At 38.1% G+C, this 15,902-nt stretch overlaps 1 protein-coding gene across 1 annotated transcript in view; it reads right to left on the minus strand.

Moving 5' to 3' along the window:
• Positions 1-666: 666 nt before the first annotated feature.
• Positions 667-15,902, minus strand: part of RNF168 (ring finger protein 168) — a 46,984-nt gene continuing 31,748 nt past the window's right edge. Inside the window, exons 6-7 of the mRNA XM_002916758.4 lie at positions 5,847-5,925; positions 667-3,534 (exon numbers count right to left, since the gene is read on the minus strand). Of these exons, the coding sequence (XP_002916804.1) occupies positions 2,584-3,534; positions 5,847-5,925 (1,030 nt within the window). The 3' untranslated portion in view covers positions 667-2,583. The remainder of the gene's footprint in view (positions 3,535-5,846; positions 5,926-15,902) is intronic.

The raw sequence follows: 15,902 nt of genomic DNA on the forward strand, positions 1-15,902 counted from the left end.
AAAATACATGTATATATCTTTTCATATCAGTAAAGTGGTTTTGTTGTTGCTAATTGCTATATAGTATTTCATTGTACCATCATTTATTATCTATTGATGCGACATTAAGGTTTTTTCTAAGATTATTACTATAAACAGTGCCATACAAAAATATTCTGTACATGTCATTCTACACACGTGTAAAGACAGCTTTAGGAAATTCCTAGAGATAGAATTGCCAAATTCGGAATTGGGATTTTAAATTTTCTCTTGATAACAACCAACAGAGAAGTGCCTGTTTCCCCACACTCTTGCCAAGATTTAAACACACATACATACACAAAAGCAAAACAAAAAAGCATGTTTGTCTTAACTAATATGAAGGGTAGAAAAATGTATAAACATTAGTATAAGTGACATTATGCATCTTTTCACATATTTAAAAGACATCTGTATTTCCTTTCCTGGGAACTATGTTTCTTGGGAACATTTCTCATTTTCGAGTTATTAGTCATTTTCATAATGTATACTTTGTATAAAGGAAATGGGCTCTTTGTGATGAATTGCATCTATTCCCCCCACCTCTCCTGCCGTTTGCCATATCTTCCAATTTTCCATTATAGTAGTAGTTTTTGTTATGCAGAACTTCCTATTTTTATGTAGCTAATTTTTATTTTTTAATTGTGGTAAAATACATGTAATACTCCATTTTAATTTTTATTATTTTAATTTTCAGATTCTCAACCTCCGCACAGTTATGGTGCTCCCTGAGAAGTTAAACACTCTCCTATCCCTCCACAAAAATGAGTGGAAAAAGTAGCAATACACTCTAGTGACTGATACAAAACATTTATTAGTTTCTGTTGAAAAGGCATATAAAGTAGGACTATCAGAAAAATTAACAGAGAAATTAAAATTTATCTTAAGGTCAGGAAGACTTCTTCACAGACAATTAAGTGGTTAAATGTATAAATCCTGTATGCGTCACACTATTTTTTCCCCCTTTTTGGTCATGGACTATTCCAGGAAAATTTAATTATACAACTTTTGAGGAGTTCCAACAGTGTCTACCCTAAGACATGACATGAAATTGCTCTTAGAAAAATATTGGTTTGATGAGAAGACAGATGTTAGTGTATTTTGGAGAAATTTGGTTAGTTTCTGACTAGACTTCATTTCAGCACAATCATTTCCTAGAGGGCAATCGCTTTTTTTTTTTTGAGAAAGGGCAAACTAAATTTTAAATTAGCATCAGAATTTTACCCATAATTACCCAACCAATATTGAAATAGATGCCAGTAAGTATGCAAAGATTAACAGAATTTCAGTTACAAAATTTGGAGGAAAAAAATCTTAGTAATGTACAAAAATATTGACAAATTTAAGCTAGAATTAGCTCTAGGATGTTTTATTTTTACTTTAAAAGGATGGACAACTAGAGAACAGCAGAAATGCTGTTAAAACTCCTATTTGCTTAAAGTTGTTCATACTAATGAAAAAAGGTTAATAGTCTCTAAGTTAAATTTCACAAAATGAAATCACTGCCTTCTGATTTAACTTTCAGGGGTAAGACGGCAAAACCCAAGCATCAGACTTTCTTTTTCTGTCCATAAACACATACAAAAGTCAACATCAATACAAATGATAATGTAAGAAAATAAACACATGGTTATATCTCAGGTCCCACAACAAAAGATATTATGATATTTAACTCTCCTACAGTAAAGCCCCATTTTTTTTTTCCTGGAATAGCAGATTAATTGAAATGTGAAATCCCTAAATTTCAGGCAATTTAGCAATTGATTTTGAATTTGACACCAGATACAATGGTGTGAAAAGCTATAAAACCCCAGTGTTTTCCATGTCATTTAGCAAAGAGAGGTGGGAGAACCCTCTACCAAACTTCACCTGCTACTCCATTCCAGGCCCAGTTTCTGATTACTCTCTCAGTTCCAACACTTCCAAACTGTCAATCTGTCCCACTGAGCCACACCCCAACTCTTAACTCCTTTTGCATCAAGAGCCTAGTTTCCTGTCAACTAATCCCTAATTTTCCAGAAAACTCTGATTTTTCTGATTTCACATTGATCATAAACCATTTTAAATCGAAGAAAATGCTACAATGGTTAAAATAATTGAAGTGGAGATGAAAACTACATTACTTTAGTGTTATGGAAGATGCATTTCAAGTGCTCTGCAAATACATGGCAAAGTAGCAAGAAAACTTACCCTGCCTGGGTTCCTAACTACCCGGTATGGTATTATCTTGCTTTGATTACTAGTCAGGACAAGAAGGGAAGCAAAGGCCATAAAACATGCATTTTTGGGAAACAGAATGGCGCTTGAAAATTTCTTGGGAGTTCGCCAAGGCATTTTTATATCCATAAGGATTGTCAAACTTAGTACATCACAGTTATTAAAAAAGCAAAGGGTTGGGACTCCTTCTTACCACTGAGTTTGGCAGAAACACATTTACATGCTCCTCCCTTGTAATCACACAGTCCTTTATAGACAATGAGTGTGACCATTCTGAAGAGTCTATGATAGAAGAGAGCTTCATAATCCAGCTTTACTACATTACAAAACACTCCTTCTCCCCATGCATTACTTTGTATATCTCTGAAACATCTGAAAAATACTTTTCTGTGACTTACTAGGCTGTAGGGAATGAGCACTTTTAGATACATTACAATTATCTCTAGAAGAATTTGGCATCTTTCTCCCATTAACTGAATGTTTCAACTGGATCTTAAAAGACGACTGCCAATTTTCATTTTTTGAGCCTCTCCGAGATTTTGAATGCTCTCCATCAGTCTGTCTTTTGAAGCTCCTGTCTTTGGAATTCTTCCTCTGTCCATTTAGCAGTCTGTCTGGAGGTGAAGATGTAGGACGTAAAGGGTACTCATCTGGGGATCCTTTTTGCCGGTTTGGCTTCTTTTGTTCTGTATCTAATTCTTTCTGAAGCTCTAACGCTAACAACCTATCCTGTTCTTCTTGTTTATGTCTCTCAAAAAGCAAGCATTCCAAATCTATCAGTTTTTGGGTAAAGCTGATTTCTGTTTCCTCTTGGTCTGAGGAAGCTTCGGGGAACATTTTCTTTCTTTTTGCAGAAACACATGAATCCCTGACTGCTTCAGACAAAGATTCCGGGTTTTTTCTTTTGGAAACATCTTTACTGATCGGTAGGCAAGACTCTTCATTTTTTGTCTCAACTGTATTATTCCCGATTACCCGTGTCATACCTGATAAAGTGCACCCACTCTCTGTTTTGCCACAAGGCCTAACTGCAGCTTCTCCAGAGCAGGGAACTCTGGCTTCAGGTCCCTCATGATTTAGGACACATAACTCTTCACCATGATTGGTCGGTCTCATTTTGACTTTTCCTTCAGGGCACCATTCTCTACCGCTGGCACATAACTGAGGCATCGGTGACTCTGAAGACTCTTCACCTTGTTCTTGAATTTCCATGCATATTTGTGGAGAAAGTGTTGGCATATCTTCCTCGATTTCTGTATCTTGCCACATAGGGCTCTTTACAACACTACTATCAGTTTCCTGTAGAAAACAGAAAAAGACCGAGTGAGCCATGGGGAAAAACATCAAGTCATAACAGAGAAGTCTAATTATCGTGATACTCTGAGTTTTCGCTCTAAGATAGTTAGCATCACTACTAATAACACATTAATTCTGAATAGTATTTTTATCGTGTGTGCCAATTTAGATTAAGGCATTCCTTCATTTTCACTCCCATGAAAACCTACAGATTAAAACCCACAAACTAGATTCTGTGTATGGCCAATAAACTGGCACCAGGACCTAACCTCTCTTTCACCTTATGAACTTCCTCTAGCCTAGAGGTTTTAGCCCCTTTTTGTGCCGTGGACTCTCTACCATTCAGCATTTTAGTGACGCTTACAGACCTCTTCTGAATACTTTAAAATATAAAAATAAGTACATAGGATTACAAAGGGAATAATTTATACTGCAACACAATTATTAAAATGTTGTCATTCCTGATGTAATGTGCATCTATTAATACATTAAATAGTAAGATCTAAGGAGGATGTCTAATACCGAAGAAGGGATGAGTAACAGTATCTCAAGAAACCTGCCACAAATGTAACATGATAAAAACCTGTGCTTTCCACTGATGACCAAGGGCACAGCTTTTGCTAACAGTATTATGGTTTGATGTATACATTTGTAATTAAAGGAGTGACAGGTTAGGTAAAAGTAAAGATAAATCTTTTCCTCCATTTAAGTTCATATGTACTCTCTAGATTCTAACCACAGACCCAGACCTTAGGTTAAGAACCCTTGCTTAAAAAAAAAAAAGAAAAGAAAGACAGAAAAAAAGGAAGGAAGGAAAGAAAAAGAAGAGGAAAATTAAAAAAAAAAAAAAAAAAAAAGAACCCTTACCTTTGCCAGTATATTTTTCTTTTCACTTGCAGGTCTTAGGTAAGTAAAGACCTAGGATTAGTTTTGACCATAGAAAAGCCTTATTAAGAAAGGCTTTGGTGAAAATCTGCCTCAGAACAAAAGTTACTCCTTGTTGTTAGAGACCTTAAATCTGTTCTTTTACCTACTTCGATTTGCTTTTATGATTCCTTATAGCATTTCTTATGAACCAGATCGGTCTGGACTGGATAAATTCCAGGTTACTTACCTAGTTTTGCTATGAATATGAACACCAGGGTAGGACAAATACCCCACCCTACAAGGCCTCCTCCATCCTCAGTTCTAGTATGAGCCAGACCATCTGGACTCGAATCCTCCCCCTAGCATCTCTACTTAAGGGACCCTGCACAAGTCTCTTATCTACGTGCGCCTTAGTTAACTCTTAACTGTAAAATGGGCACAAGAATGAATACCTACCTTACAGAGTTGGTGCTTGTGATGGAGACTGAAGAAAATAATACATAATCTGGCACATGGTAAACGCCAATTAAATGATAGGTTTTAAACTACCCAGCTGAGTTTTAAAACCTCTTAGTAAAGGGTTAACAAAACTTCTTTGTAGGAAATCAACCTTGGTGTCAGCTCACATTTCCTAGTTCCATTTTCCTGGAAACCTGATAAAGGTGCAATGTCACCTGTGTTACTAGGCCACATAGCTTATGGTAAAAATGACCTCACCAGTGAACTGCATCTATAATAAGAGAACTATGAGTGATCTATAAGCACCCAATAGGAAACCAAATCTTGGCTTCTGTAATGGACTTATAAGTCTTCTGACCTGGCGTGTTCCCTCCCAGGACCCCTGGAAGCTACACCCATGGGTTGTTACAATAAATAACTGACTTTTATGGGGCACAGGGCTTCTAAGCCAGGGTGGTTACCACAGTCCTTGCATTGTCTCATTTCCAGGCTGTCACTTAAAAGCTCTACAGTGAAGACTCCTGCTGCACAGATATGCCTGATGCTTCCCCACTTGCATGCTGTTACTCATCCTCTAATTTTCACTTAACCTGAAGCTGGTACCGGGGGTAGCCTATTCAGTTTTGCGAGTTTGATTGTCTAAGCCCGGGATCCACAAAGCATGGCCCGTAAACCAAATTCAGCCTGCTGCTTGCTTTTATAAATAGTTTTACTTGGTCAAAGAGAAGCGTATTTGTTTATGTATTGTCTGTGGATGCTTTCACGTGAAAACAGCATAGCTGAATAGAGTGGGCCACAAAGATATTTACTATCTGGCCCTTTAGAGAAGAAGTTTGTTGATTTCTACTCTTGGTGAGCCTAAGATGACTAAGAAAGGGTATTCCATACACTACAGTGATTAAAAAAAAAAAGTCAGGAAATTTTAAGTATTAGCAATCGATCACATTAATAAACTTGCCGTACTAAGAACATCTTGCGCATCCACATACCTTCAACATGGAGTTCCTGCTTTCTTGTACGATTTCGAACTGTGATGCTGACCCAAACTGAGATTTAGGGGACAAATACCTTACCAAAAAAAAAAAAAAAGAGTTTACCAAAGTTTGAATGGTTTGACAGACAAGTGGCATGTAACCAATTATAATAAGCCAGATTAGCTATTTATGTGAAGGTTGTCTGGTCTGCTGCTTGGCTGATTGATCAGAAAGAGTGTATTCTATCTCCTTGTCTCAGGTATTCTGGCCTAATTCCAGCCCAAAACACAAGCAGGGGGAGTGGGAGAGGAAGAAGCAGGCTCCCAGCAGAGGAGCCTGATGTGGGGCTCAATCCCGTAACACCGGGATCACGCCCTGAGCCGAAGGCAGACGCTTAAAGACTGTGCCAGTCAGGCACTCCCACACACTCTCTCTTTTTTAAAACAATCATATTTTTCTGTGATTTCCTTTTTTCACTTATGTCTTAAAGATCTAAGAGAGTATATATAGGCCTAACTCATGAGAACAAATAGCTTACAAGAGAATAGCTGCAAAACATATGTAAGAATCACAATACATCATGGTTCAGGGAGGGGGATACTGACTGGGAAAAGGCACCAAGGAACCTTTCGGAAATATTCTGTAGCTTAATCTGGAGGATGGTTTATACATAGGTAAAAATTCACCAAAACTGCACTTAAGATTAGTGCACTTTAATATATGTACGTTACAATTTTTACAAGTTTTAAATCTTTATATTATCATAAAAATCCTTATATTTATCACCTGGTTTAAGTGTGGGGGGAGGATCATTGATTTTAAAATCCTTTATGGGGCCTCCTCTTTGTCCCCCACCTCAGAGTCAGTGACTATCCTGAGTTTTTTATTTCTTACTTTTTTTTTTTTTTAAAGATTTTATTTATTTATTTGACAGAGATAGAGACAGCCAGCGAGAGGGAACACAAGCAGGGGGAGTGGGAGAGGAAGAAGCAGGCTCACAGCGGAGGAGCCTGATGTGGGGCTCGATCCCACAATGCCGGGATCACGCCCTGAGCCGAAGGCAAACGCCCAACCGCTGTGCCACCCAGGCGCCCCTCTTACTTTTAAAAACAGTTTTACCACACATTTGAATCCCTCAGCATGTATTGCTTCGTGCTGCATGATTTGATCTTCACATACATGGAATCATAGTGCATGTATTCTACAACTTGTTTTCTTTATCCATTTCCATGATTCCTGTATGCTACCCTCAGCTAGACTCACTCTGACTGCTGGACAGTATTCAGTTCTACTTGGGGGTATCTGGGTGCTTCTGCTCTTTGCGACTGTGAATAGCACTGCTGGGAACAGTCCTGATTCCTGGGGCTTCTTTGGCATCTACACCCCAGAGCCCTAGAGCATCAACATTTTAACACTTCCACCAAACATGCAAGTGCTCCTTATTGTCTAGGACACTTAATAATGACAGAAAGCTTAATTTTTCCAATAGGATGAGTGTGAAATGCTACCTCACTGTGATTTTAATTTGTGTTTCCTTAATCACTAATAAGGTTCAATATCTTTCCAAATATATATTAACTTTCAGGTTTTGTTTTCTATGAAGTCAAAAATTTTTACCTATTTTTCTACTGACCTTTTTCTTACTCAGAGGTGGGTATTTCTTTAATAGTACATTACCTTTTTTCAGTTAAATAAGTTAAAATTTCTTTTTTTTTTTTTTGAAGTAGGCTCCACACCCATCGTAGAGCCCAACATGGGCCTGAACTCACTCATGAGATCAAGACCTGAGTTGAGATCAAGAGTCAGATGCTTAACCTACTGAATAACCCAGGTGACCCAACTTAAAATACCTTCTTAAAGATAAAAGATCATCATTTTATCCTCTAGAGGTATTCTGATAAAAACTTTTTTTTAAAGGAAGTTGTGTTTTTTTTAAATTTCATTTATTTATTTATCAGGGAGAGAGACAGCACAGCAGGGATAGTGCAGGGAGAGGGAGAAGCAGGCTCCCCGCTGAGCAAGGAGCCAGATGTGGGACTGATAAACCCAGACGACCTGATAAAAACATTCTTAATCTTATAATCTAATTATGTTTTGCTCTTTAAAATATCCTTCCCCCCACACCTCGGTGGCTCAGTCGGTTAAGTGTCTGCCTTTAGCTCAGGTCATGATCCAGGGTCCTGGGATCCCGTTCCACAATGGGCTCCTTGCTCAGTGGGGAGCCTGTTTCTCCCTCTGCCTGCTGCTCCCCCTGCTTGTACACACGCTTGCTCTCTGACAAATAAAATCCTCTAAAAAAAAAAATCCTTCCCCAAAGATAATCTCCTTTATTTTTCTAAAGTTTTATAGTTTGTCTTTTATTACTTATTTTTCAAAGAGTTTATTTATTTATTTGACAGAGAGAGAGAGAGAGGGAGAAGCAGGCTCTCCACTGAGCAGGAAGCCCGACCGGGGGCTCGATCCCAGGACCCTAGGATCGTGACCTGAGGCCAAAGGCAGCTGCTTAACTGACTGAGACACCCAGATGGCCCAATATAGTTTGTCTTTTTAATAAGATCTTTCATTCACCTTAATTTTTATATATAGTATGAGTAGACATCCGAGGTCATTTTTTCCTTATATAATCAATTGTCCCAGAGCATATATTGAAAAATTCATCCTTTTCCCACTGATGAGCAATGACGACTACCGTACTGGTTACCCAAAGTACCCCAAAACTTAGTGGCTTAAAACAACAAACATTATCTCACAGTTACTGAGAGTCAGGAATCCCAGAGCAGCTTAGCGGGGTGGTTCCAGCCTAGGATCTCTCTTTAGGGTCTAGTGAAGATATTGGTCAGTTATCTAAAGGCTTGACTGGGGCTAGAGGATCACTTTCCAAGAAGGCTCACTCACAAAGGTTATTCGGGAGGTCCCACTTCTTTACTGGCTGTTGGCAGAAGGCCCCAGTTCCTTACCACGTGGGCCTCTCCATAGGGCTGCTCACAACAGGGCAGCTAAATTTTTCAGAGCAAGTAAACCAAAAGAGAAAAGTCAGAGTGCCTTTTAGAACTTAGTCCCCAAAGTGTACAATGTCCCTTCAGGTAATTCTATTTGTATACTTAAGTCCAGCCCACATTCAAGGGGTGGAGAATTGGGCTCTGTCTATTTAAGGGAGGAGTTATCAAGGAATTTGTGGACATATTTTATAAACACCAAAGCCCTCATGAAGGCTGCATAAATTGCTGTACTTCTAAACTATTACATTGCCTCAATCATTTTATTTATCTATCCCTGTGCAAATATCACATATACTTACTTATTTTAAAGTATCCAACTCTCCACCACACATTTTATCTCCTTGGTGGTATCTGAAAGCCCTTTCTCTTCCATATAAATTTTTTTTTTTAAGATTTTATTTATTTTTTCGACAGAGACAGAGACAGCCAGCGAGAAAGGGAACACAAGCAGGGGAGTGGGAGAGGAAGAAGCAGGCTCATAGTGGAGGAGCCTGATGTGGGGCTCGATCCCATAATGCCGGGATCACGCCCTGAGCCGAAGGCAGACGCTTAACCGCTGTGCCACCCAGGCGCCCCTCTTCCATATAAATTTTTAAGTCAGTATGTCAAATTTAAAAAAAAGGTTAGGATTGTGATTTCAATCGCACTGAATCTGTTGATCAGTTTGGGGAGATGTGACATTAAACATTACTGTAACATTAGATATCTTCCAATCCACGAATCCTGCACATTTAATATGATAAAATTTTATAATATTCTCCACAAGGTCTTATAGATTTTGCAGTAAATTTATTTCTAAGGACTTTTTATTTTCTAATGCTATAATAAACTGAATCTTAAAGTTTCATTTCCAACAGACTTTTTGTACAGATTTTATATCCACCAAACCTGGTAAACTCACTGATTTTAAAAATGTATCTCTGAACTCTCAGATTTTCAATATATTTTCTATATTCCACATCTAATAACAATGGTTTCTTTTTCAAGCTTATATCATTTGTTTCCTTTTACTGTCTTACTGTGCAGACTAAAATCTCTAGTACAACACTGAACACAAGTGGTAAATAGCAGGTCACCCTTTTGTTTTCCTGTTCTTAATGGGAATGACTTCAATTTTCTACCATTAAGTATGATATCTGGTATAAATTTCCTAGTAGATATCCTTTAACAGCTTAAGTTTCTTCCTATTCCCACTTTATTAAGAATTATCATTCCCGGGGCGCCTGGGTAGCGCAGTCGTTAAAGCGACTGCCTTCGGCTCAGGGCATGATCCCGGGGTTCCGGGATCGAGTCCCACATCGGGCTCCTCGTCTGGGAGCCTGCTTCTTCCTCTCCCTCTCCCCTGCTGTGTTCCCTCTCTCGCTGGCTGTCTCTCTGTCACATAAATGAATAAAATCTTTAAAAAAAAAAAAAAATTATCATTCCCATGCTTTTGATATTTAAACAGTTAATAGGTTAATAGTTAATAGGTTAACATTATATAATTGTCTAATATTAAGTCAGCAATGTGTTCCTGGAATTGTCATTTTAAATATATTCTTGGGGCACCTGAGTAGGTTAGTCGGTTAAGCGTCAGACTCTTGGTTTCAGCTCAGGTCATGATCTCAGGATCCTGAGACAGAGCCTCTCATCCGGCTTCGTGCTCAGGGTGGAGTCCGCTTGGGATTCTTTACCCTCCCTTTCCCTCTGCTCCTCCCCCTGCTTGTGCACTTGTGCTTTCTCCTTCTGCCGANTCTGGAGTGATAAATTTTTCTTAATATTCAACTGCTACCTTCCTCTCCATGGAAAGAAGGAAGGGAGGGAGGGAGGAGAAAAGAAAGAAAGAAGAAAGAAAGAACAAGAAAAATTATTTTAAATTTACTTAAATTATTTATTTTATTTATTTATTTTCACCCCCCTTTTCCAAACCCTTTTTCTGATACGGCATTTAAGGTTTTCTAAATACCACTGTAGCCACCTCTCAAAAGTTTCGATGTATAATACTTTCAGTTCTATTATTTCTATCAAAATTTCTTTAACCAATGACTGACTTAGCAGTTTTTCTTAATTTTCAAATACTTGAGTAGTCTTTTTGTCAATCATTTTAAATTTGAGATGAAATCCATATAACATAAAATTAAATTAGAGATGAAATCCATATAACACAAAATTAACCATTTTAAAATGTACAATTCAGTGGCATTTTAATATATTCATGAAGTTGTAAAACCATCACCTCTATTTAGTTTCAAAACAGTTTCATCATCTCCAAAGGAAACCATGCATATGTTAAGCAGTAACTCCCCATTCCCACTTCTCCCCGGCCACTGGCAACTACTAACCTGCTTTCTGTCTTTATAGATTGACCTACTCTAGCTATTTCACATAAAATCGTACAGAAGGCAATCCTTTTTGTCTGGCTTTCATTTAGCATGTTTCTGAGGTTCATTTATGTGATAGCATATATCAATATGTCACTCCTTCTTAGAGTTGAGTAATATTCTGTTGTATGGATTATACCACATTTTGTTTATTCATTAATCCTTCAAACAGGCATTTGCGTTTGTCTATCTTTCAGCTATCTGAAGTGCTGACACAAACATCTATATACAAATACTTGTTTGAATTCCTGTTTTCAATTCTTTTGAGTAGATAGGTAGGAGTGGGATTGCTGGGTCCTATGGTAATTCTGTTTAACTTTCTGAGGAACTATCAAATTGCACCATTTTACATTCCCACCAGTAATCGTACAAGATTCCAATTTCTCCAATCTTTGCCAGCTTTTGTTATTTTCCTCTTTTTGGATTACAGACATCCTAGTGGATGTGAGGTGGTAGCTAACTGTGGTTTTGATTTGCATTTCCTTAATGACTAATGATATTGGACATCTTTTCATGTGCTTATTGGCTCTACATACATCATTGGAGAAATGTCTATTCATGTCCTTTGCTCACTTTGAAATTGTTCGTCTTAAGTCACATAAGAATTCTTTATATATTCCAGAGATTAGACCTTATCTGTTTTTAACTTTGCTTTAACTTTAATCTACTAGTTTCTCAATTTCTGCTTTTAAATTCATCTGTCCATTTCTGTATTTCTAGTAAATGTTTGTATATATTTCAAAGTATTTATTTAGGTACATGAAGATTCATGACAGTTATATCCTTTAAGCAGAACAACAGTACATCAATATGAAATATCTCTGCTTTACTCTTAATGGTTTTTCTCTTGATTTCTACTTTGCATATATCAGCATTAACAATATTGATATTGAGACATCTATTTTTATCTTTTTGATAGCAATCTCATTTACCTGCCCACCAAATGTCCCATCTCCCTGCTCCAAAATGAAAATCTCTCTGAGTTTTGGAAGGAGGTAAATTACCTGCACATGTTTACTCAATTGAGCCAAAAGCCCTTACATGTGTTTATTAATTTATTTTTTAAAATAGGTTCCACACCCAACATGGGACATGAACTCATGACCCTGAGATTAAGAGTTGCATGACCTACCAACTGAGCCAGCCAGATGCCCCTATTTTTAAACTCTAGATTGTGGTTCTTAAACTTTTCCAATTGTTAATTACTATGGGAAAGCTTATAACCTCGTAAAATCATCAACTCTACCTGCTCCTGGAGGGGTGTTGTAAGGAGACTAATCTACTCCACTACTAAATCACTACTGACTACCTGACTCATGCTTTCTGTATAGTAGAGAAGAAATATAGTGCATTAAATGAGAAAAAAAGGGCGGGGGAATGACCTAGATGCCAAGTTATATAAACTCTTTCAGTGAGGATGACCTTATATGGGACTAGCTTTTCTCATTTGAATCTAAGCCAAGAGAAAAAAGGAATCCAACTGGTTAATTCTGAGAAAATGGGAACATGAAAATCCTGAGGCATCAAGATAAAAAAAGACTTGAGAGACACCTCGGTGGCTCAGTCAGTTAAGCATCTGACTCTTGATTTTGGCTCAGGCCATGATCTCAGGGTTGTGAGACTGAGCCCTGCGTCAGGGGATCCACGCTGGGCGTGGAGCCTGCTTGGGATTCTCTCCCTCTCCCCCGCCTCCCCTTCCCCACTCTCTCCCCCTTCCTCTTAAAACAAAACAAAACAAAACAAAACAAGATAAAACAAGACAAAACTTCGTATCTCTCTTCATGCTAACCAGGCATCTAAGTTATGTGAGTAGCACCCTTATTTTCACTTTACATCAATCTCAGACCATCTCAGACCATCTGGAGAGTTTTTATGCAAAGTTCATGGACAAAATTTTAACAATCAGCAGACTATATGAGCAAAACACCAGCATGCAGTAAATGATCAATAAATAACTGATGGGGCACCTGGGTGGCTCAGTCAGTTAAGCATCTGACTCTTGATTTTGGCTCAGGTCACGCTCTCAGGGTTGTAACAACGAGCCTCACATTGGGTTCTGCTCTGGGCATGAAGCCGGCTGAAGATTCTCTCTCTCCCTCTCGCTCTGGCCCTCCCCAACTCCCTGTCCATGGACACGAGCTCTGTCTCTCGCTCTCTCCCTCTCTAAAAAAATAAATAAATAAATAAATAATCATGCTCACTTACTTATGAATATCTCCAGTGTTTGTTTGTTTGTTCTTACTCTTCTTTTGAGACTTGGTTGTGACTGTATCAGATTTCCTGGAATCCAAGGGAGAAGCCAAGACACTTCCATCATAGAAATTGTTCTTCAACAGAAAAAGCATAACAGACATTATTTTAAAAAGTTATAATAAAATAAGCTATTATTTTGACTAATTCAGAATCCACAACAGAATTTTTCAGGAATTATACTCACATTTAAATTCTACACATCCTTTGAATAACACCAACCATGCAAAAATTAGTATAAATAGGATTATGCTCATCCAAGTTGGTCTACATTAATTACATTTTTACTCTGCATTATAAACACAAAGAGCATGATACTAAAATCATTTTTCTAATGAATGGCATGTAACTACCTTAATCTATAGGGGAAAATTCAAAGAGTTGTGGATATACCCAGAATAAAAGGTAATTTTATGTAAAAATAATTTAATTTAGGGATTTAAGAGCATGCCAATATCATAAATATTTACCTACTATCCCAGTCTCATAAGCTTCTCACTACACTACTGGAAAAATTAATATACTTAGTGGTGTAGACACGTGGCCCTGGACCACCAAACTTTCTCACGTAAACCCAGAATTCTTCTAAAATATCAATAGATCTACTCTTATAATCCCTGCTAAAAACAAGCTTTAGAACAAGACTCTTGACAGGTAAAGATTACCCCAAATTCTCCTCTTTGATGTATTTTCTTACCCATGTCATTTGTTCTTTTATTGATAAATGTCTTTTAATTTCCTGACTGTGTACCTTTTCAAAACTATTCTACTAAAATTTTAAAAAGAAGAAATGTATTAAGAAGGGCAGGGGTGCCTGGGTGGCTCAGTTGGTTAAGCTTCTGACTCTTGACTTTGGCTGAGGTCTGAGTTCAAGGTTGTGGGATCAAGGCCCATGTTAGGCTCTTTGCTGGGCATGGAGCCTGCTTGGGATTCTCGCTCTCTCTCCTCTCCCTCTGACCCACCTCCCCCTCTAAAAAAAGGGGGAGGTATATAATCTAAAACTTAGGTACACTATTACGAATCGTAGGCCTCTCAAAAAAAAAATCCCAATTCTGGATATATTTCGTTTCGGTAAGTGTATTTTAAGATATTTGTTGTTTAAAAGCAGAGGAATTGTTTTCAGAGGTTCTCAAACATGAATGCATACCAGGCTTCCCTAGATGCCTCTGGGAATGGTATTCCCTAAATCCCATCTCCAGAGAATCTGATGCAGTAGGCTTAGAACAGGTACGGGAATTTGTATTTTAAAAGAACCCCAGGTGATTCTGCCAAATTCTTTTAAATCACTGGGTCCCATTGTACCTCAAGTCTTAAAGCATGGTTTTATCATCCCTTCTTCTATTCAGGTAGTAATTTAACTACAGCAAGATAATAAAATCCAGGTCTAGTGTATTACTTAAAAATTTAATGTGCTTCACTTGCAAAAAGTGATTTGCATCCATACGATGGAACATTATACCACTCTTAAAAAGAATGAGTTAAAACCATATGCATTTCCAGGAACAATCTTTAAGATATATCAAGTGATAAAATGGAACAAAAAAACAGTGTGATTGATACATTCTTTTTAGGTGAATAAAAAAAATGAGAAACTATTAATAGTGCTAACCTTTGGGGAAAGAGACTAATGTAATGGAACAGGAATGAGAATACAGAGGTGGAAGGGGAGAGAGGAAGCTTTCACTGTAAACAGCTTTCCTACATACTCTGAATTTAACTAACATATTAAAAAAAATTTTTACATAAACTTCAATCAGAGCAAATATGTAACAACAAGCAAAAAGTATAATAATATGCAAAAAAAAAATTTTTTAAGATTGTATTTATCTGACACAGAGAGAGAGGCAGCCAGAGAGAGAGAGAACACAAGCAGGGGGAGTGGGAGAGGAAGAAGCAGGCTCCCAGTGGAGAAGCCTGATGCAGGGCTCCATCCCATAATGCCAGGATCACGCCCCGAGCTGAAGGCAGACGCTTAATGACTGAGCCACCCAGGCGCCCTGCAAAAAAAAATTCTTTTTAAGTAGAGCAAATATGTCAGAAATTGCTTCTAGTCACAGTAAACGTTTCCTCAGATCTTTGAAAACCACGCAGTCAGGACGCCTGAGTAGCGCAGTTGGTTACGCGGCCAATTCTTGGTTTCAGCTTAGGTTGTGATCTCACAGTTGTGAGATCGAGCCCCGAGTTGGGTTCTGCACTCAGGGTGGCGTCTGCTTGAGATTATCTCTCCCTCTGCCCCTCCCACTTGTGCTCTCTCACTCTAAAATAAGTAAATCGTTTTAAAAAAAGAAAGAGGGGCGCCTGGGTGGCACAGCGGTTAAGCGTCTGCCTTTGGCTCAGGGCGTGATCCCGGCGTTATGGGATCGAGCCCCACATCAGGCTCCTCTGCTATGAGCCTGCTTCTTCCTCTCCCACTCCCCCTGCTTGTGTTCCCTCTCTCGCTGGCTATCTATCTCTGTCAAATA

This window comes from Ailuropoda melanoleuca, chromosome 1 (assembly GCF_002007445.2).
Source record: "Ailuropoda melanoleuca isolate Jingjing chromosome 1, ASM200744v2, whole genome shotgun sequence".
In the NCBI taxonomy this organism is placed as follows: domain Eukaryota; kingdom Metazoa; phylum Chordata; class Mammalia; order Carnivora; family Ursidae; genus Ailuropoda; species Ailuropoda melanoleuca.